A 23,007-nucleotide genomic window follows, 5' to 3' on the forward strand; every position below is an offset into this window, starting at 1 on the left:
CATACATTCCAAAAATTAGAAGAAGTTGTGGGGATCCCCTTCTCCCTGGCCAACTTGATGTGTTTTTAAAAGAAACACTTATTATCCTGTAACAGTTTCGAAATCCATTTTTATTTTTCAATTCTGCCAGAACAAATTTACTATCGGATGGTCCAGGGGCTTGGTCCCAGCAGGGAGGAAGGGGAAGGTGTTCTCATATGTACCTCATAATCCCCAGCACTTACACACAAGCTCCAGTGCACATGAATAAATTTGCACCCACTTCTTCGTAGGCTGTTATTGTTCGCAAGCTCCAGGCTAATTCTTCCTACATGATACTCAATTAAATGAAGTTCAGAGTTTTGTCTGCAGTTTTAACATTTGGGGAAAAAAAAAAAAACCACAACCAACCACGGGGACACACATACATAAGTAATACGGTGGACATCTCTACTGCCCTATAAAATTGATACCTCCATCTGTCATAGTGCATGCAATATATTCATGAAAGAAAATACTCGGTGCTCTCTTCTCTTCACAGTATTTAAACTTCTATTGTAAAAGCAGCTTAAAACTATGTCACAAGACTACACCGTCCATCTTAACCACAGGCAACCTGTTTAGCAAGTCAGGCACTGGAACTTTAATGTTTTTTCCCCAAGTTCAAATGAGCCTGTCACTGAGACAGTAGACTTGGTCTGCTCTAATTTGCACCAAAAAGCTGGTAAGGAAACATTTAGAGCTCTTTATTATGTGGATTAAATACGACTTATTTTGTAAAATACAGCATATTTTTCTGTTTGCAAATCAAACCAACTGTCTTTACATGAGCAGATTTCCACAGCTGCAGTACACAGATAAGAGTTCATAAATAAAAATGGTACTCCGTATATCATGCCTAGCAATTTTCAAGTCAAGGTAACCTCCAATGCATATAAATAGTGTGGCTGGTACAGTCTTCACCAAAGATGTGTCTCGCGAATCTCTGCAATGATCTGACTGGCTCGCTGCAGGGCCTATACACAGTAAGACAGAAAAGACGAAGTCACTTAGTTTTTCTGAAGAGATTTCTAAAACAGGTAACAGCAGTAGTCTAGGAAGTGTTATAAACTGAAGCTAATAGTTTTCATTATAAAACAAGTGGCAACAACATTGATTAACAGCTGTGAAGACTTCCATCTGCAGAAGATTAAGCAAGTGAAAAATACTACAAAGCAAAAGGTAAAACTTAGCACAGGTGTCATTAAATCATTTCTCTAGAGAGAGGAATAAAAATTAATTGAAAACGGAACTTCCAGTTAGAAGCAAAAAGAGCTCACTGTCATTGTTTTGAGCAACTTTTACAAACTCAAGAGTTCCCAATGGCACCTATGTTTGTCTTAACATTTTGTATTTATAAATACTCAAGAAGGGCAGACTTTTTCACCACACACAGTTTTAATGGTTTAAACCTTCCTCAAAAGGGAAACTGTACCTGGTTTTTACCACTTTTAGCACTGTGATGCATTCGTTACAGTCTAGGCTGCTAAACTGCGCAAATCTAAAAGCTCAGAATACCAACTAATACTAACATTATTTAAAGCATTACTCCAGTTTGGGGAAATCTGAGTTTGGCCCTATAAAGTTTACAGTTTAGAAGACTGCTAATAGGCAGTTCCCCTCACTGAAATGTGGATCATGTAATAGCAAAGGTGAAACTCGCTTCAGGTAGTCTTGGACAAGCGGTATCTTAGGGTATCCCGTCTCTCAAACATGCACTCTCTGACCACATTGCATATGAGAGAGAAGTATCTCTCGCTGAACTCACAGAGGGACTCTTCTGTGCAGTTCAGAGCGGTGTATTTTTGCTGCAGCTCTAGAAGACTGACACACCATGTAACTAAACAAGGAAGAAACACAGATGTGTCAGAAGTGCACTGTCATACAGATGTATGCAGGGGTCATTGTGAGTCCCAACATTCCCACTGTTCTTATTATGGGGTGCTGTCTAGTACACCCAGGCTCTGGGTGAAGCATACGCATGAATGGCAGTTAAACACTTAGCTTAATTCCCCAGAAGGACTGCTGAACTCTATAAAGTAGAAAAACAAAATTATTAAAACCAAATGTAAAATTAAAAATAACACCAGATTAGAAGTTCTGGTGTTAGAAATTCTGCTTTACGCCCAAAATATAGTTTAAGTCACCTCTTTGCAAGTACTCAAGCTACATAATACTTTCTCTCACATACTGCTTTAATTCCTCTAGCAGAGAGAAGTAATACAGTGGCATATTCTTCAAAAGCAGCAAAGAGAAAAGGAAGGCAAGTCATCCAAAAATCTCACATTTACATGGCTTCAATTTAATTAACTACACCCATGAAGTCCTGATCTTTTTAATACCTTTAGCATGTCAGCTGCCTCTTTTCTGCGCTGTGCCATGTCCTCAGATTCCGTCAGAAGGTCATCCAACAACAAGGATTTATACAGCTGGCCTACCAGCTCACTCTGAAGAGTGTCTTTCACGTGGTTCACCAGAAAATGCATCACTGCCTTTGGCACACTGCAAGCACATCAAGATTTTTTTCTTCAGAAAGAATTGTTCAAAACCAGGTCTGCTCTAGACTGAAGAATGCACATTGTGAGGGTAAAAGCAAGTGGCCACACACAACCTTGGCTTAAACTACAAGAAATCTAACACTAGCATAAATAAAAACTCAAGTAAATGTAGGGTCTTCTGCTATTTAAAAGCTGATGAATTTCTTCCAAATAGGGTAGCTGCATTATAAACAACAAGAATATATATATAGTGTAAAAAAATAAGAATAAATCACTTCACACACTAGAGGCCAACCTGAGTCTTCACTGTGCTGAGCATGACAAAATATTTCAACCCTAAAATCATTCTTAATGTGTCAATGAGAAAGGGAAGAGCCAATTAAACCTGATCTTACTTCGCAGATGAACTGAAAACAGGACCACTGTTCAAACACTGGGCCACGTTACCTCTGATATCAAGAGAGCATAATGCGAAAGCAATTTAGAAACTGCACATAGAGTTTAAGCGTGAAAAATATATTTGTTTGGAATGGAGGCAGTCAGCAACCAGTGAGAATCAAGAACAATCCATCAGAAAGACACTACAGAATCTGTAGAGAGAGTTTTTCAGCTCTATGTCAGGCTAAAAAGACCTGATAAAAACCACTGTCTTAGCTCTGATTTCTGTGGCACTAAGCTTCCTGAAAAAAATTCCAAGTATTGAATCCAGCTGAACTTGATTTTCTTTGGGAGTTAGGATACGTGTAGCAAGAGTGGAGGAAAATATTTACACAAGTATTGAAAAAAATAAAATCATTATAATAGTGCAGTACCAAATCTGGGGATAAGCACAGGTTCAAAAATTGAATTAGTGTATGTCAGATTATTTTATCAAAGTGAAAGTAACTGACAATAAAAATACTGTTGTTTCCAACTGAGAAAGAAAACATGTAGTTTAGACAACCTTGTTGGTGTAATTCTTGGCAGTAGTATTGTGCGACTAGAGTGGACTGGGAGTTGATGTATAATCAGTACTGACTCATTAAATAGTGACCACATCACTCTTCTCACGTAGCCATAGCCCTAGATCTAAATCAAAATAATTTTCATGGGCAGATCAAGAGTTTTTGCTCATCCTCAGAGTGCTGCAATTGTCACTGCAGAATTAAGCTGACAAGGACCAAGCAAGTCTAAACGGCAAGACCCCATATCAGCCAAGATCCATCAACCCATCTGAGCTCCTGGCTGGGAATTTTTCCACTACATTCTGCTGCTTTATGGTTCTTTACCAGCCAGTTGTGGGAAGACTTCTGGGAAACCATGATAAGACAGTATAGACCTATTAGTACTCAAGTAATTCAACTTACATCCTCCTTTTAAGCCAATACATTGCAAGTTCTACCATAAGAAGAGCTTAAAAAAGAAGCATAGAATATTTTGGAAAGCAACCCAAAACTCAGGTTCAAAGCTATGTTGGTATAGATAACATCCAAACCATCCAAGTAAGAGTCTGAAGTAGTTCTGCAAGTATGATATGGAATGGACACAAGTACCATCTTTGACAGATACATACTAAAAATATTTCTGAATTGGGTGAGATGTCCTAATACATCAAATTTATAATGCTTGAGATGGTATTTTAATTTTTTTCCTTACGTATGCATATTTACTGCAAAGAATGTGAAGGGATTGTTCGAGTACATGAGGAGGTAACGTTACTAGTACTAACACTGCAGTAAAATTAAGGTAAACAAAGCAATCCCTTGCCATGAAATACTAAAAATTATACTGAAGAGAATATTAGTTTACTGGATGGAATAAAACTTCTATGACCTCACCAATCCGCTCTAAACTCTGGTTTCCAAATTGACATATTTCTCCCAAAATTTTCCAAACATACAAAGTTAGGTCTTTTCACACAGGCTTAAGCAAAGCAAAGTCTAACATCATCCTTCACAGAAAAAAAACAAGTATGACTGTTTTTAAGGAAAACTTTAAAGGTATTTTCCAAGTTGCACACAACAGAAACAACACTTCTATACTATTTCCATCCTTAAAGCCAAAAAACCTAGAAAACTTAAACCACAGTAGTTCCTATTCAACCTTCCTGTTTGAAATAACAGGATGACAAAGCTAAGTTCTATCAGGGCTAGACAGCACCTAGAGTTTGAGTTGTTTTCTGCAAATCATCCACCTGAATTGCAGTATCCTCCAGAAAAGCAGGCCTTAAGTAATTAATTAAATCTTTTAATGAATATAATACAGAACTCAATCCATTACAGAAAACAAGTGCTACATCAGGTTTCTTAATTCTGTGAAGGGTCCAGTTTTACTGCTGCTGCTTCTCAAAAAAAAAAAATTCTTTGTGCTTACAAACTTAAAATAACAAAATTATACACGACTCTTGAGATATCAAACATCTGTATGGCTTAAACATTTCTATGAAGTTTTATTTTACCTGTCCTGAATGTTCTTCCTGACAATAAGGAAGTAAGATTTAATAAGTCGTTCAATCACTTCACAATCTCGTTGCTCACGGGCAGAAAGTTTGCGTGCAACAGGTACAGGCTATGTATATAAAAAAAAAAACAAACAACCTCAGTTTACCAATTCTGCTCATTTCCTTAAGTAAATAAAACTCAAACTGTGGAGTTTAAAAATAAGCTATTGCTCTTTTACTCTGATAGCTTGATAAATGTAACCTGTCTTCCAATAAACCTCCAATTCTTCAGAAATAAAACTACAGACATGTCAAAATCCAGAGCTATGAAACAAAGGTCAGAGGGAACCACTAATAAATTTGTTTTAAAAGCTCACTAAAAGAACTAAGCTCTAAAACACTTTAAGGATCTCCATCTATTTTTAAATGAAGTGGTTTTTCTCAGTGATTCTTTTCCTCTAATATAAAAATACCAACTTTAGAAAAAAAGAGCAGGAGTTTGAGTCGAGATGCGAGCTGAGATTTGCTTCTGTACAAACCACAATCTAGACAAGGAGTTCACTTCCACCGGAATTTGTGACAGAAGCCAGTTATCCCAAATCATAGGCTGAAGCTGGAGAGGGAGGAAGATGAAGGATTGGGGAAGGAGGAAAGCAGAAGATGCTGGCTAGAGCTCCCTGTCCCTAGAGTGGGGACATCATTTACAGAGACATCATATATTAGCAACAAAGTCACATGATCTGGAATGCAGATGTTTTATTTCCTGAGCTCAAGCTATTAAGGGGAGTTATTTCCTTTTAATGACTCACCACATCTAACAGGTTGACAGCATGTCCTTTTTGAGGACTAGCAGGTAGGGCTGCAGCTGGCTTGGATTTTTCCTCTGCTGATACCTCTTCCACTTTTGAAGGTTTCAACATTCCTCTCCAGGTGCCTGTTCCAGGCTCCTGAGACGTTTCTCCTGTTCCAGGAGCAGCCTGCACAAACAGCAGAGTGAAGAAACATTGGAAGGTTAGAACTTGGGCACTGCAAAACAGCATCTGATTAAATCTGCTATTACTGAGCTACATGTAAGACTCACTAAAAATTAGATTTGCTTATGTATATTCTGTTCTTCACATTCCCTGCCTTTATTCTCCCTTTGCTGCTTACAGCTGACACCAAATACCAGTAATATAAAATCTTTTAAAACTCATAATTCTTCCTAGTAATGGTATGAACATGCCTTGCATAGAGAAGCTCTCCAGCATTTTAAGGGTCTAAAATCACCTCTGAAATATGGAATGGTCTTCCTAAACCATTTGGCTTCTACCACTTTTAACACACATCCTTGGAGCAATACAACCTATACTATCAGGATCATTCTGAAAGTATGTTTTAAAGGTCACCACAGTTGTTGGTAGACTTGAATTTAAATATTTGGTATTTCATTTAAATATGCACATTTATGTTTCCAGATACCACAGCTATGAACATATTTGTGCTACCAAACCTCAATTTACAGAAAGCTTCCCCCAGCCCCTGCCCTGGAAGTGAAGAACAGTGTTTACAGGAAGTTCCAGTTGTAGAATGACTCATTCATCTCCTAAGAAAAGGACATAACACCCAACTTTCAAACTTGAAGAATCACTGGACAAAAGTAGTATTTGTAGATGGTATCCACCACATGTTAAATTAGTATTAAAAAAACAAAAGTTTATTTTGACATGGAACTGTGGCAATTTTTATTTTCTACCTTTGCATAAGCCTAGAATCTGTTCTATTTGCTACTGTGCTTTAACAATCTACTGTTTGAAAAACATTCACAGTCATTCAAGGCTCTGAACTACTACTACTTATGTATTGTTTCAGATATACAAGGAAATAAGCAAACTGATCTATTGTGTTTACTTTTAAAACACCACGAGCTGACCTGGAGTCTCAAAAAACCAAGAGTGAAAAAAGGAGCATGGCAAATAGAATACCATCAGTTGCATACTAGGAGGAAATCCAGCTAATCTGTGCACACCACTGTATTGGAATGGCACCATTGTTCAGAGGAGCTGTAAAAAATACACTTTAAGAATTCAAATCAATCTCTCCTAATAAGAGAGAGCCACTGATGAGGAAAGCTCCATGACATTATTTCTGATTGCAAGATAGCTGTTCCAAATGGCAAAACCTCCCCCATGTCACTCTCGTTCGGTATTACTGTGGAACCTGCTCTACCTCCAAAGTAGTTTTGGAAACAAAGGAACATTGTTTCACAAGAAAAAGAGCGTTGAGTACCACCTAGTAACAGACGGTTTTTGTGCAAAACACAAATTAAACAAAATATGGCAACTTAGGTCAGTAATCCCCACAGGTTTTTCATGTTTGCAGCATATCAGATCCTCTAAAACTCTGACAAAAATAATAGTTAAAATTCTACTACAAATTAGAGTTTGACTTTTGACAGCTTTTTTCAGGACAGAAATGGCAGCTTTGCACTAGAAGCTAAATGTTGTATGCAATGAAGCAGAAAGCCTGAGTCCTCTTGGTACTCCTAATATAGAAGCTTGTGACTACCCATCCAAATGAAAGCAATTAGCAAAAAAAGTCTTTACAGTAATGAGCTGTTATTTTAACATGAGAGACAGCACACCTAAACTGTAAAAAAAAAAACCACCGCAGAACACATTTAACAAATATAAGTAAACCAGGGATTGAATGATTATGGGAAACAACAAAAAGGAGGTTCAGTCCAAACAAAGCCTATAAAGATTCCCTGCAGAAAGCAGGAAACTCACATTTTTTTTTTAGCTTATCTTCTGTCCTCCTTCTTTAACTGTCAACACATTAAAAACATGCAGTTTAACAACCATGCTGAACACTTGATTACAACACTGTAGCACCAAACAATCTGCCGACTACACTTTGAGGCAAATTATGCTGCATACTTGTACCTCGACATATTGCAACCAAAAGTTCAAACAGAAAGCAGTGACTGCCACCTAATGACACATCTTTACTGGCCACTGCACATACTAATATCAGTAATGCCAAGTGGTCTGTGCTCTGTAGGGCATACTGTGGCAGTGACAGAGTGCTTTCTGTACTATCTGTGGTGCCCCATGACAGAAATACGCATGCAGTGCTTATAGGAAAAAAATCAAGACAGACCTTGCCATCAGCCTCAGCAGAAGCAGCAGTAACAGTCTCCTGGGAAGCAGGTGTCAATGCACCTGGAGCTTTAGCAGACTAAGGGAGGTAAAAAATGCAGGGAAGGGGGGGAAAAAAAAATTGAACTGAAGACCACCAAATCTACCTAGCAAATTTCATACACTTACCTACTAGCATCTTTAAAAATGCAGAAAATAAAGTATTTTGAATTTGCAAGCAAAACAAGAAAAAAACAAACAAAAAATATTCCAAAAAACATCTCCAAGACAGTTAAGAGACTTTTGGCTTATCTGGCCTTGAATTTCAATTTAGCTCCCACACTGATGGTACAAAGTCAATAAAAATAAGGATCAAGGAGGAGTGAAAGCAATGTCTAGATAGGTACCTTAAATTCTCAATTCATCCACACTTTGTTTCTACTGATCAAAGTCAGTAATATTAGATGCATTCTGGGACTTAGTCTCACTTTTTAAGCTAACAAAGAGAATGAACCAATTTCTATCAGCTGTAGTAACTACTGTTACAACCCGTGAGGAGGTTAAACTATATTATGTATATTTGGATTCTAAATACTTCATGTAATATTAAATACCTAATTGTCTTAAAATTCCAGCTCACTGTCAGCCCAGTGCAATCTACAGCCAGGCAATGTTTTCCATGATATTGGTTCTTTCACGTATGCACATACTTGTCATTAACTAATCCCCAAACCCAAGAAAGCTAAGCAACCTCCAGAGATAGAAGATACAACTAGATTATGATGATCAACTAAAAACATAACCTCCACCACCATCTCCCAAAAGAAAGCAAGACTGCTGTAAGTTGCAATTTAAGAGCAACTTCAAAAAGAAAAAACAACCCACAAACCAAGTCACTATGTTGGCACACTGAATATTTTAAATCATTTCTCTTCTGAAATCCATGTGTCTCAGATAAAGTTAAGCATGCAAGTTCTGACTTCATCTCTAACATCTGCAGGCATTTTAAGCCTTACCTCAGATGACATTCAAGTAATAAATGTAATATTACTGCAAATGTATAAGCAAGTCTTCAGAAATCCCAATCTAAAGCCTGTCAAAATTGCATCTTTGGAAGAAGAAAATGACGTTCCACTTCTTTTCTTTCAATTTCCTAAGATAGAAGTCAATACCTGGACACTCCCAAGACTGTTACTAGGAGAGCATATCAAAGATCCTAATACTTAGACTGGATCAAAGGAGAATGCATTAAACTTTAAATGAATAAATAAAACCCAACATTTACTTACCTTGTCTCGTGGCACAGCAGAAGGCAATTCCCGTGCTAACCTGTTACGCCTTTGTTCCTTTAAAAACAACCCAGCAAGACCTCGATTACATATTACTCTCTATCAACACATATGCAAGATTCATATTTTACAGATGACTTACATTTTGGAGACAAACGCTAGTAATTTCATCTCATCCACTGCCATGTAGTCATATTATGATCCTATGAAAACCTCAATTATTTCAATAAAATTACTCCAATTATCCAGTCAAAAGGAAATTCTAAATATAAAAACTTGCACCACATCCCATAACCAAAACTTGAGCCTTTAAAAAACAAGATGAAAGCTACATGGTTCAGTTCAGCATAGATACCCTACAACCCTCATTAACTTTAAATCTTCAAAGTAATCATTATTTGATTCTGTGGCCAGCAGGGTTAACCATGATCAGCCCAAAAGGAAGAAGGATGAGGCAGATTTTGCTTTATAGCAAAACACAATTTGAAGCAACCAGGACAAACAAAGATCTGATTTTTCTTGAAATTAAGAATTGATTGTCCACTGAATAAGGATAAGATGTTTTATGTGCTTTGTTTCTTCAAAAATGTTTATGTCCTGGACAGGAAGATGTTGGAGAAGAACTAGGTTAAGTAACCCACAATAATACAATAATCTCTCCTATGTTCAACTTCACAAAGTCCTGAGTTTTATACTCACGGCAGTTAGCATACACATTGTCTCTCCACTAGATTTAAGAGCAGTCTACTAAGACAAATTGAACTGTGTACCCAGTCAATGTAATATTTATGTATACAGGAAAGTAAAAGGCTAGAACTAAGGAGAAGAAATAACAAGATAAGCTCTTAAAAAAGAACACTACTATGAAAAAACATGTTGGATAAGGAAGGGAACACAAGAATATTAGCGAGCTCTCAGCCAGATTAAGTACTGCAACAAAATCAGATTGCAAGAATGGAGCAGATCAGTCATGAAACAACTGCTTCTATACGATGATGACAGCAACAAGTATTAGCAATCAAAGCTGGGCTTGAAAATAGGACTACTGAAATTATAAAAGGCTTATGAGAGACTGATGGAGCGAATTCTCCTACGGAGACTGAAATGTGATAACACAGAGAGAGGTTCAAGAACAATGCTGAAAGGAAGCAGAAATTGTTTCTTCTCAATAGGGGAAACAATACTTGTATTATCCTTCCATGAATGAGAGGAACCTTATAACTATTGATACATTCATCAACAACAAAATACAGTTACTTCAACATTAAAGAGTAAGAGTATTTCACAACTATCTATAGTTCCTCTTGCCAAAATTTCATTTAATAGCCAATACGCACTTAAGTGCCCATATTACTTTCCAGACAGAAATACAGGCAGCACTATTTTCAGTGACATATCAACCACTGTTCCTGAATGTAATATGCAACATAAACCTAACAAGTCAACAGATCACAAGAGTATACACCACATTTGTAATACATAATTTTCTCATGCTTCAAAATGTAGAACCATGCTTCAATGCAAGAAATTAAAGCATTTTTTCTTTTACAAACTATTTAGGCTTTCATTTAAAGGAGTCAAGACTTTTCAAGAGAATGTATTTTCTTACCTCTATGTTGTTATTCATTAAACCACAAGCATCAGCAAAGTCTGGATGTTTGGTATTGATATAGGCTAGCTCAATGGCCACTAGATTATGAACCTGCAATGCAATGCCATTCACAGTTCAAAAATTCAGTGAGTACATCTCATGCTAGTGAAGAGCCACGACCTATAGTGCTAGAAAGCGTAGTCTAACTGTCCACAGCAAAACACCATTCTTACTGCCCCGAAGACATTAAAGTTCTAATCCAGAGAGCAAAAGCGTAATTCTTGCATTCATTCACCACAATACACTGAGACCTACAGTCATCTTGGATGTTACATGTTTTACCTTGTTAGCTTCATCAAGCTAACCCCTCTCCAGCAATAAATAAACAAAACTCAGCAATTTAATGAGTATAAGCTATATAGTAATGAAGTGAGCTACACAGTCAACCTTTGGCCACAAGCCACATACAACATCTGAACCAGTGAGAGATGGCTCATTATGGGGATAGTGAGCAAACAAACCAATCTTTGCTTTTCACATTGAACTTACCCAGAGTTAGTAACTGAAACACTGTTTCCCCCACCTCAACCCCCCCGCCCCCCAATAAGCAGGCCAAAGCAGACTTTTACATTAAAACTTATTTACTCAAAGCTAGAGGTTGCATTTTCGATTCTCACTAGCTAAAGGGCTTTACAAGCAAGTCAACATTTTCTGTTGATTTTATCTTCAAAACACAGAGAATAAGGACTATAATTTAGTTTTCATCACCACATCCCAAACTCAACAATAAATGCACAGCTTTTATTACAAGGGAAGGAAATATATCTATACTGAAAAGACTAGGAGATGTTAAATCCAAGTTTTAGTTAAATTCTTCCTGGGCAATTGAAATATAAGGGACACCACACTGAAGAAGATTCCCCCCACCCCTTTGTTTTTTATGAATCTATCTTCTAACACAGAAGAAGTTTCAAATACTTAGATATTAAATACCTAGCTATTTAACAAATATAAGTTAAGACTCCTTTAATAATTTGGGTTCCTGACATTACAGAGCAAACAGAAGGATCAAGAAGACTCCAGAAAACACACACTTTTTCCAGCAAAATTATAGTAGTTGGAAAATTACCATTTCATTTGTGACAGGGAGTCTTCTACGCAGGAGACAGGTTACTACTTCAACTATGGCATCGTGCAATTTAGGAAACCTCAATAATTCCTAAAAACAGAACAAAAATATACTGATGAGAATTTCAGAATTTTTTAGGTAAATGTGGGGGGAAAAGGCCTAGTAATGAAAAACAGAATTCTAAAACATTACCTGTGTACTGTAATTACTACAGTGCTGGATAATCCTCTGCATTTCTTCATGAACCAGCTCCACACAGCGCAAGCTAGGTTAACAGAATTCTAAAACATTACCTGTGTACTGTAATTACTACAGTGCTGGATAATCCTCTGCATTTCTTCATGAACCAGCTCCACACAGCGCAAGCTAGGTTCTTCTAAACGTTTGATTTGCCTTTTTACCAGCAATTCAAATGAAACTTCAGGAACAAACAAGGCAGGACGGGGACCCTAGTTCAAAAGGAGGGGAAAAAGCTGCTAAACCGTGTATTAAAACAATACGCACGTCAAAGAAGTAGTATCTGATGAAGCCCAGAATAAATCAGGTTACAGTGTTTGCACCAAAAAGAACACTCAGAACAGGTCTTAAAGAGTAAAATGTTACAAGAATTTTTAAATATAAAACCTATAAAGTTGTTATCTTCAAAACAAACTCTGTGTTAAATAATGATTAACCAGCATCCTTAGGGAATCTTGAAGATACCTGCTAACGCCACTCTAGGCTTACAACTATGAATGATTCTTTTCACGTTTGTGGATCCAAGTTGAAATAAAATTTATTATAAAGGCAAAGACATTCTCTTCCTAACTTCAGACAGAAATGCTACCATAATTTGACAGTCCTGGGTATAAAATTAATGCAAGGTAGGTAGATTTTCTGTTAAGTATAAACCTAATACAGAGTCACTGATTTACATTGTCAGGGATAATTTCATTTAAGGCCATACAGACTAAAGCTTTGCTATATACAATACATTTTTAACCTGGAATTTCCTTTTTTTTAAATAATACATGAGCTTTAGAAACAAAGATGTGATCTCTCTCATAAAACCAAAGACATCTTACTTGTTCTTAAGTGCTGTTTTTCATTTTACCTCTACAGACAGATAAGAGCATGCACACAAATCATTGCTGCAGAGTACATGCTCCAAGTTAAAGCAATTGACCATGCAGAAATGTGACTGTCTGTCCACACCCAACAAATCACAGCATAAAGCAGACTTACACGTCTAACATTCAAAGTCAAGCTCTAGGGAGTGAACATTCTATAAATGGCAAAATTTAGAAGTGAACTTACTCTTAGTGACACAAATTCCCATATTCACAAGAAACCAAATCTGCCATGTGAACACTGAACCACTGAAGAGAGTTGTGTCCCTTATACACAATTAAAATATCTGAAAGTGTTCTAGCCCATACATCTCAGACTGAGTCTTCATAACTAACAGAAGTGCTTAATGGAAATAAATGCAGAGGCAGTTTTTCCATCACCATTTCTGTAATATATCATAGCTTCAGCATAGGATTGCCAAAGCTGGGCCTGAGATTTATTTCAGCCTGTAAATAACAGTAATGACATGTAAGCATTCTCCTTAAAACTCATTCCACATAGAAGAATGCCTGCAAATTTGGATACTGTGATTTTTCCGCTTAAAACACCAAAAGGCAGGATTCAGCCTCTTCATATTAACTCATTCAGCTGAGATCATTAATTCACAGGACAGAAAGAGCACAAATTCCTCAAAACCTTATCTTTGAATCCAATATTTAGCAACAACACTTAGAAGTACAGAAGAACACTCACAGTGGCATTTCTAATAGCAGTCAGAATATCAATTGTGTTAAGGCCACCCAGTGGGTCAACAGATTCTAAAGTTCTTCCAAAGGTCTCATGGAAAATATAACATATTCTGGCTCCACCGCATCTGAAAGAATGAAATAACAACTGAAGTAACAAACAAGAAAAAAAAGCTCAAACTGCAAACATTTTTTACTGTTACTTGGATTTAAGCATTTTTTCAATACGTTACGCTTTACTGCAGTACTATTGCCAATGAAAGCCAGCCAGAGCCACTGGCTCGATCTAACTGCTCAGTTGATATTCTAGAAAACTACTTAGTACTTACAGCTCTGAAGTCTCTATGTATTTTGCTGTTCCTTCAATCGTGTTACAATATTCTGTGGCAAATTTGGTAATAAGCTGCAATAAAGTGGCACTTTTGTCCTCAACAGGTTCCCCGTAGCTGTTTAGCAGAGACTGGTACTGAGCAGCTAAAACATTAATTCTGGTTTTCAGTTCTGGCAAGCAATCCCTGATATGATGCATCAGTAATCTAAAAATAGAAAACAGTCCCTCGTTACAAGGGAGGAAAAGTTTTGGCTTTATCATCTCCATCAAAACAGAGAAAACATTTACTCAGGAAAATTATTACAGAAAATTCAGAAATTTAATGTGGAACCAAACAGAATTTTCCTTAATATATCACTGTACAGCACCAAAAGAGAAAAGAAAGGTAAAAATAAATGTTTACACATACTACTAATACATCAATTTATAACTTAAAGTATCTTTAAAAGCACACATTTCTTTTATTTTACGTATTATGTAATACCTGTTCAGTGTTCTAGCAAGATACTTGGTTCCATTTCGATTGGCCAGGGAAGGGTACTTCTTTTGAAGAAAACCGTACTCGTCACGAATGGAATCAGCTACACTCTTCTTATTGTTAATATCCAACTGACTCCTTAAGTTAAATGGCAGAGTTACACACCGGTCAACAGATGCAAAATAAAAATAATTTACATTTCTGCTTTTCTGGACAGGACATCTAACAGCTGGTTTTTGCTTTACGCACAGCTCATCTTCCTTAGACGTAAAGGGTTTTATTTGTCATTCCATGCAGTATAGTCAGAAATCAGTATGGGTAGCTGTACACAGACTAAACAACAACTTACTTTTTTTTTTTCCAAAACTATGTGAGGTTTGACCTAGCTAATGCAAAATAAAGTGAACAGTAGTCATATGCAGTTAGATCTAATGTATACAAAACCTGCACTGGATCAGTGCTGATGTTAACAGCTGACCAGAAGCATCCCCCACGCTAAACAACAGCAGCATAAAGAAGGGACACTACAGTTCTTTCTGAAGAAGGGTCCCTAATTCTTTCTAAACTAGCAGTTGGTTGAGTGGAAGAAGAATGGACAGGATTTTGAAAGGTGATCCACAAGCTTCTCACTTGCTTATTCAAAAATTTCAACATCAAGTCACCATATTCTTAAAACCATATTCGCCGTTAAAAAAGCTGAAAGCAGTACTTCATACTAACACCGTTTTAAAAACAGCGTCAATGTACCCAGACAGACCTGTTCACTACTCCAATGATACCAAGTTTGACTGGAATCACTCTTCCCATAAGCACATCCATAGCATCAGTGCCAGCATCCATGAGATCCAGCTTTGTGATAACAGCAAGAGTTCTTCGACCTACCAAAAGGAAAACTCATTCACAGGGATGTTTTGTCTTGATCGGGGTAGCTAAAACTCTTCATTCAGAAAGTTTCTCACACAACTGCATGAGGTTGAATATTGCAACGCAGCAAAGATTGGGACAGTGTGGTATTAGTCTATGTGGAGCCCCTTATTAACAGGCACGTAAGAAACCATTTGGCAGGTACTGCTCAACACACAGATCTGCTTAAAGAAAAAGGCAACAGGCAGTTTGAAATTACAGTCATTACTGATTACAGCAAACATTTTTCCCTACTACATGAGGTTAGAGGCATTACTAAGCACTTGTGGAGAAGACTAAGGCAGGCAGGGGAGTCACAAGTGTGAGTGGACTTGACATATTTCTATTGTATATTGTAGGACCAGACTTAATGGCAATCTGTTTGGAACTGTATTTGAAATACCACTACCCACCAGAGAAGCTGCTGAAGGAGGAAGCAGACCCACTTCCCGCATAGTGTAAATACATAGCTGAAAGCCCAAAGAGACCGAATAGCTTGAAATCCATCCACTGAAAAAACTTTGTCTCATTAGCAAAATTAAATCCCCTACTTTTACTGACTATGAGAATGTTTTCTGAATTAAAACTAAATTCCATATTGAACACTGTGGAGGACTCATTGAATAGGTAAATACTGCACATCTAAACAGGTAGGCTAACATGCACAGGATTTGTCTGCTACATTAATACTTCCTGGGCTCTTGGGTCTGAGAAAAACATGAAGTAAGAACTTTAACTTTGAGCTTAAAAGCAAACCAGTACCTCAGCAAAATCAGTAGGTTCTTGGGTCCTGAAACTTTCAGATTAATTCAAGAGAATCCACCTACTTGAGTACTTCTATTACCATTACTTCTATACCATTATACCTACAGAACTTGGAATGTGAGCTGCTGCTCCAGATCTTTAAGGTTTAGAGTTTTGGGAAGTGATCCAAAAAGTCACAGCTGACCATTTTTACATGGGTAAATTAAAAAGAAAGGGTCTCCTGCCTTGAACCAGGACAATCTGACTGAGAACACTACTAGAAGAGGTTCTCCATCAAGGTTATCTGACTGTGGAACCCGTAAAGGCTTAGGCAGACAGGCCAAAGCAGACTCGGGAGTTTGAAAACAATCAAAAAATGTTACGCTTAATGGAAAGGAAAATTTGAGGATAAGCATACCAACAATAAATTCCAGCCTGACTTCAGTATACCTATATTTTCCAAGTATACTTTTCTATATTATTTCAAATCACATGGTGCCATTTATTAGTCAACAGTACTGACAGTACTTGCCATAAACAAGAAGCAGGCATCCAGTACCTTCAGATCTGTTTCCAAGTCATTAGGTAAATATAAAATGCTAATCCTCTTTTTAGATTAAATCAAATCAGTCAGTTCTATCACAAATGCAGGGAACCAAAATGGATACTGACAGTATATATTAATCCTATTCTTACTAAAAGTCACTAAACTAACAGCTAGACTGCCAATTACTAGCTGCAGGATGGCATTATTTTCTCTACTAAAAGAAACAATATTGAACAAAAGCATGAAGTCATCCTAACAGACCACTGTAGAGTACTAAAAAGCTCAAAACCTCCAACGCTCTGCAATGCTATTTTGCTGCTCTGGAAACAGAAATGGCTCCTGTGATTACTAACATAGTTATCTGGCCTGTTCATAAGTTAGAAATCTATTAGATATTAATTCATAAGAGCATTCTCTGAGTTGCAGAGATTGCAGCAGGAAGTCTTTAGAGCAAATGTAATAATTGTATTTTGTAGGAAATGCAGTGACATTTGTTTTTCTTACTACTTTTTTCCCCAAATGACTTAATTTTTATTTTAGGATTTAATTTTAAAAATGACGTTGAATTACGGGATCCAGTTTTTCTTGCTGCTTACCATCTGGATCCACCTCCCGTGCAATTTTAAGTGCTTCTGAAGTGGCCATGTCTGTGTTAGCAGCTGTGACTGCCAGAATAATTGAATTTGGGTTGCTGATGAATTGAAGGATTAGTTCTCTTATTTGAAGTTCGATGTCCTTAGGCTGATCACCAACAGGCACCTAGAGAAAAAACAGTGTAGAACTGCTCAAAATTGTGTGTTTATGCCTGTTTGAGACCACTCATTGAAAGCTCATAGCCTATACCATGATATAAGGTAGTTTTCCAGCCCTCTCCTTCCCCCATCACAAATAAACAGAAAAGGAAAATCTTGAAAGGTATTTAAAAAAATCAAAAACACTCTTACAGAAATAAGAATCAGTTCAAATTATTTGATAGTGTTGTCAAGAAGACATGGTATCTAAGAACCACCTGCAGAACTGGCCAAGTGGAGTGTGTCTGTCCATAGGCAGAGAAGCAGCCATCTTCAGGCCACAGAGAATTATTCAGTATAAGACCTGAACAAACAGGATCTCAACATTTCGTCTAGTCTATCCTCGCTTCATACAACTATTTATGCAAAATACGCATAGCAACTTTTGGAGAAGCAATGGGGAAAACATTTGCAAACTTGTCACACCCATCCTTCTGTAGGTACAACTTTCAAACTTCACGTGCTGCTGCTTCTACTAAAAAGAACATGCAGCCCACACACCACTTCCAGCCCCTCAGCCGGAATTATATAGAAAGAGGAGGAACTTCAGTAAATCTACCTCTTAAACAGTGAAGACCACCAGAAACCCAAATCTTACACCAGAAGATGGTGACATCCAAAATCTATATAGCCAGCTACTTACCCTGAGGAAAGCTGTTTACCTAACAACCCAGAATAATGCCAAAGAGTAAACATACACCTCTTGTTTCAAAATACACTGTTCACAGTAAGTCAGAAGAGAAGTATTCTGCATCTTACCTTTGTCATTCCAGGTAAATCCACAAGGGTCAGATTTACAACATTAGATGAAAATATCTTAAGATGAATAGGTTCAGGACTTATCCCCTAGAAATATATTAACAATAAAAATCAATCACTGTACAGGTTTATTTAAATGCACCCTTTAGAAAGCCAAAAGCTGTAGTTTCATTCTAGAAAAACTTTCTTCCTTAATGCATCCTACAACTACATGATGAGGAAAAAAGCCAACCACATCTGTCACCCAATTCCTTTGTCTTTGGAAGCCGCCCTGTTTTTCTCCTCAATATAATGTATAAAAGCTTTTATATTTGAGTGATTATATAGACATGCAAGAATAGAATAGCCAATTTCATAACTACACATAAAGCTGTGCATGTGTAAAAATGGAAGCAAGTTTAACTCAAAGTTTATTTTTTGCACTGTTATTATGGAAGCTTTGAAGTAAAGCGACAGCAGTTCTCTGCATTTTCTTTTCACTGAAGTCATTTATCTCATGAACACAGTGAAAAAGCAAACCGCATTATTGAGTTCTTCACTGGAATAGTTCAATGCTTTTCCCTTCTAACAAAACTGTTTAAGGAAGGTTTAAACAGCAAGAGAATCTACAGCAAGATAAAGTTAGGCACTGCAAGAGTTACCTTATTGTTTCCTGAAATCCTCTCAGTTTCATTTTCTATTTCCTGACGAATTTCATCAAAATCTGTATAGATCTGAAGCACAGAAGAAAAAAAAATTGTTTAAAAATCAGACAGCACCTACTTACCTAATTGTAAAACAACGCTCTCTCCTCCAAGAGACTGTGAAAAACTCTGTAACTAAGTATATAGAAGGTGAGAAAAATAAGAATGACTATTAGTCCTTAAGCTAATGCTAACAGCAATCATCAGTGCTAACGAAGAGAAATTTGAATCTTGGTATCTAATTTGTTGATTAATACTGTGAGATGGCAGTTATTAGCACTTACTACCTCACTGATGTCAGACAAGGTGTAAAACAGTGTTCACCTAGAGAGAATTTCATACACTTAATTCTACTTCTAATCTAGCTGAAATCCTTTTAAGTTAATAAATGTGTAGTCTGAGCCTCCTGTCATCTTGACGAGGACAGAGAACAAGGATAGAGTTTCATTTAAAAGTCTTTTCCACTCTTATCAAAACTATTCTCCTTTCACCAATCCAAAATAATTTAGCACAGAGCTACCCTTGTACAGGTTCCCTCTGCATTCTTCTCTGGATTTCCTTCAATTTCTAGCACTGCCTAGAAGGTGAGGAAATCAGTTAAAAGTAACAAATACTTAAATAATTCATCTGCCAACAAAAAGATTCAAGCAAAGAACTAATCTCTAACTGCCTTATTGAAGTTTTAGGTCTTCTCATTTTCTGCTCCCCAACCCCCTCCTTGATGCGCATTAGGCCCTTCCTTCATTTTCATAGTTTTCTAATAAATCTCTAAAGTAGCCAATTCTTCAGTGGACTGAAACAATTTGTGATTATATACTTCCTTGCCTTTGCAATGCCCATTCTAATTTTGCCAATGCACAAAAAAGAAAAATCAAACTGTAACATAAAAAGGATTAAGACAAATAACTCAGCAGAATCAATGACCCACATAATAGACAACCACTGAACAACTTCGTCTTGGCTTGAAAAGAATGTTTTCAAAAGTTTTCTGCTCATAAAAAGCAAAACAGAAAACCTCAATACTCTGTCATACAGTATAGCAGGCAAAATGATCTCCTTTTTGAGAAAGTCAAGGGAAAAGATTCAGAATTAAGTATATAGATGATATTTATGACACTGATACTCCATCATCAGAGTAAACATACCTTATTTTTGGTGTGAAGAAATTTACCCCACTCTTCAGCATCTATCTCTAGAAACAAAGAATGGATACATCAGGAAGAGGCAGTATATGTTTCAATGACATTTTTCTGAGATCCTGTTTGTAGAAGACTGCAATGTGATTTTTTTTTTCCCTAAGCAGCAACAGAAAAATTACTCTGCTTTCTATGGTTAGATGTTAAATAGCTCATGACAAATACATTTATATTTCTGCTTATTTAAACATTGTATCTCATTACTCTTTGTAATTTGTCTTTCTTACGCAAGGTCCAGCTTCCTAATTGTGACTGAGCCAATCAGCTATCCTACCATTTTTTCAGGAATGGTCTAGTCCACTACAGATCAGCTTGCAACAGAAAACAAAAGAATTATTAGCAACAGCTTAAAAAACCTGGAAAAAGAATAGCAGCTTTTAGCATCTTTTCTTTTACCATGCAAGCAAGATCAAATTACAGCTGAAAGAAAAAGTTAGAAAAACCTGTAGAACCAAAACAAAGCAAACAGAAAATACATAAGAATTCTGCATAAGAATAAAGTCTTAGGAGAACACATCTCTTCCCAAATCTGTCAAGGACCAAACATCTCAACTCTTCTCAGTCAGCACTGATGCCCAGAATTACTTGAGGGCTAATCAAGAGCAGTCCCAGAAACAGCAAAGGAGATTTTGTCAATTCCTGCTTCATAGTGCAGGCAGCTGTTCAAGTCACACCGCAAGATACTCACACGACCAGGTTTCTCCTAGTGCTAAGTTCAATTTCAAATTTTCAGTTTGTAGTCATTTCCCCTCTGCTACCCAATGCAGCAACCTGCTCTGGAAGAACAGTCTACAAGAAAACTGGCCATTTGGCAAACACACTGCTTACCTACAATCAAGCAGTCTTTCAAACCACTTTTTTCTTCTCAAGTTGAATTTCAAGGTACTGATCAACAGAGATTTTTTTTTTAAAGGATTTGGGAATTAAAAGTGCAGGAAATTCTGTGAAGCAGCAATGGCACAGAAGAGCAGCAAAAATCATCTCATTCTAATGCAACAAGGTCAGAAAACTAAAAATCATCCCGATCACAAGACTCAGAAAAATAATCAATCTACAGAGTAGCCAAAGTGTAAAAGTAAAAGTGTAATCAACAATAAAGTGGCATGAAATGTACGTGGTTTAGTGTATATAAGCATGCACTTTATGCATAGCAGGGAGAAAAAGCAAGTGGATAAAGGCAACCTTTAGAAAGGTGTCTTGGATTTTTCCATGTAGCAGGGTCTGCAGTTAAAGAGAAACAGCATTGAATGATGTTTAAAATTTTTAATCACATTTAATACAGCATTTTATTAACTTTCAGTACCAGCTTGTATTAGAGATCACAGACACATGCAGACAGATGTGCATGCTATTCTACTATAGATGAGAATGTGTAATATTAACAATATACACCGAAATAAGTTAACTAAACACTGATAATTGGATACTCTATATGACAAAGTTTTCTTGATGGAATTAAATGAACAGCAATAAAGTCAACAACAGCTAACAGTATTTTTATGTGAGCACAGAAAAGAGCATCAGGTTCCACAAAGCTGAACTTTTTTGGCAAAACATGTTTCTCATTTACTTGTGGCAAGAACTAGAAAGAGCAAGAAAACATTTTTAATGTCACTGGAAGTGATATTACTGTATGGGATAGAAATTTGAGGGTTTGCATCGATTTTTCTAATAATTAAAAAAACAATTACAGCAGTTCTGAGATTTAAGAAGAGAGTACATTACCTATGACCCTTCTCAACTTCTAATTTTCTCAAAAAAATTATAGAAATTTCAGTACCAAAAAAATAGAAGCATTTACAACTCTGTATTTTATGTAATGCCATTATGGCACCATGGAAGTGCAAAAATCAAAACGAACTGATGAAGACATTTTTGGCACACACCTGTTTGGTACAAAAAGCAAGCAGCACAGCAACAATCAATTCATCAATTTGGAAAGCTTAGTACATCTGAGGAGTTATTTTCATGTCTTGCTCAGGTGGGCCAGCCAAAGGTTTTTCATCAATGGCAACATGCTCATTTAGATGCACTAGACCCATTAAGGAAAAAAAATTTAGAAAACAAACTACTTTTATCCTTACTGTTCTGCAGGCACATGAGCTATGAAGCAACAACTTAGGAGGCAGCTTTTGTTTGTCTTGGTAGGTAAATAGGCAAGAAAAAGATGCAGCAAGATACTGCCACAATTACATTTGAAATACAGGAACCTCCTGTTACATCCCTCCTAGCGAGATTATGTCCTCCTAGGACACACTGTTTTAGTCTTAAATTCCTGGTTTTGTGGTGGCATAGGAATATGAAGCAAGGTACTAGTCTTAGTTCTATGTATAAAGAAACATTTTGGTTTAGTATAATCTATTAACTTTTTAAAAATCTATTAACTTTTTAAAAATACGTATAAAAAAGACGTGTTCTAGTCAGAGGCATTGCATTTTAACTTGCTAATGGATCAAAGCAGACTGAAAATTTTGTAAGCTTTAACATGCCGCAAGGTTTGTTTGGATTTTTTTATTTCATACACACATATATATATAAAACACAGGAGAATATTGAAGCTATGATACATGGCTTAGTCTTAACCTCAGCCTTGATGCATATAAAAAAGAAAGAAGCAAAAAAGTTAAGGAATAAATGAGGTCTCCTGAGGTGTACAGGAAACCTCATCTAATCTAACCTTTTAGAATTTTCATTTTATACAGCAGGGAAACTCTTT

At 36.7% G+C, this 23,007-nt stretch overlaps 1 protein-coding gene across 1 annotated transcript in view; it reads right to left on the minus strand.

Annotated features, from left to right (window-relative positions):
• Nucleotides 1–124: 124 nt before the first annotated feature.
• The window catches only part of DNM1L (dynamin 1-like), a gene marked incomplete at its 5' end in the record, with an annotated part of 27,517 nt that continues 4,634 nt past the window's right edge, over nt 125–23,007 (minus strand). The window contains 17 exons of the mRNA XM_010134771.1: nt 125–995; nt 2,361–2,520; nt 4,954–5,063; nt 5,745–5,912; nt 8,077–8,154; nt 9,344–9,400; nt 10,953–11,045; nt 12,064–12,153; nt 12,357–12,512; nt 13,867–13,987; nt 14,189–14,395; nt 14,675–14,806; nt 15,426–15,546; nt 17,459–17,621; nt 18,413–18,499; nt 19,054–19,125; nt 20,241–20,287. Of these exons, the coding sequence (XP_010133073.1) occupies nt 939–995; nt 2,361–2,520; nt 4,954–5,063; nt 5,745–5,912; nt 8,077–8,154; nt 9,344–9,400; nt 10,953–11,045; nt 12,064–12,153; nt 12,357–12,512; nt 13,867–13,987; nt 14,189–14,395; nt 14,675–14,806; nt 15,426–15,546; nt 17,459–17,621; nt 18,413–18,499; nt 19,054–19,125; nt 20,241–20,287 (1,919 nt within the window). The remainder of the gene's footprint in view (nt 996–2,360; nt 2,521–4,953; nt 5,064–5,744; nt 5,913–8,076; nt 8,155–9,343; nt 9,401–10,952; nt 11,046–12,063; nt 12,154–12,356; nt 12,513–13,866; nt 13,988–14,188; nt 14,396–14,674; nt 14,807–15,425; nt 15,547–17,458; nt 17,622–18,412; nt 18,500–19,053; nt 19,126–20,240; nt 20,288–23,007) is intronic.

The sequence above is a fragment of the Buceros rhinoceros genome, unplaced genomic scaffold (genome assembly GCF_000710305.1).
Source record: "Buceros rhinoceros silvestris isolate BGI_N320 unplaced genomic scaffold, ASM71030v1 scaffold31194, whole genome shotgun sequence".
Lineage (NCBI taxonomy): Eukaryota > Metazoa > Chordata > Aves > Bucerotiformes > Bucerotidae > Buceros > Buceros rhinoceros.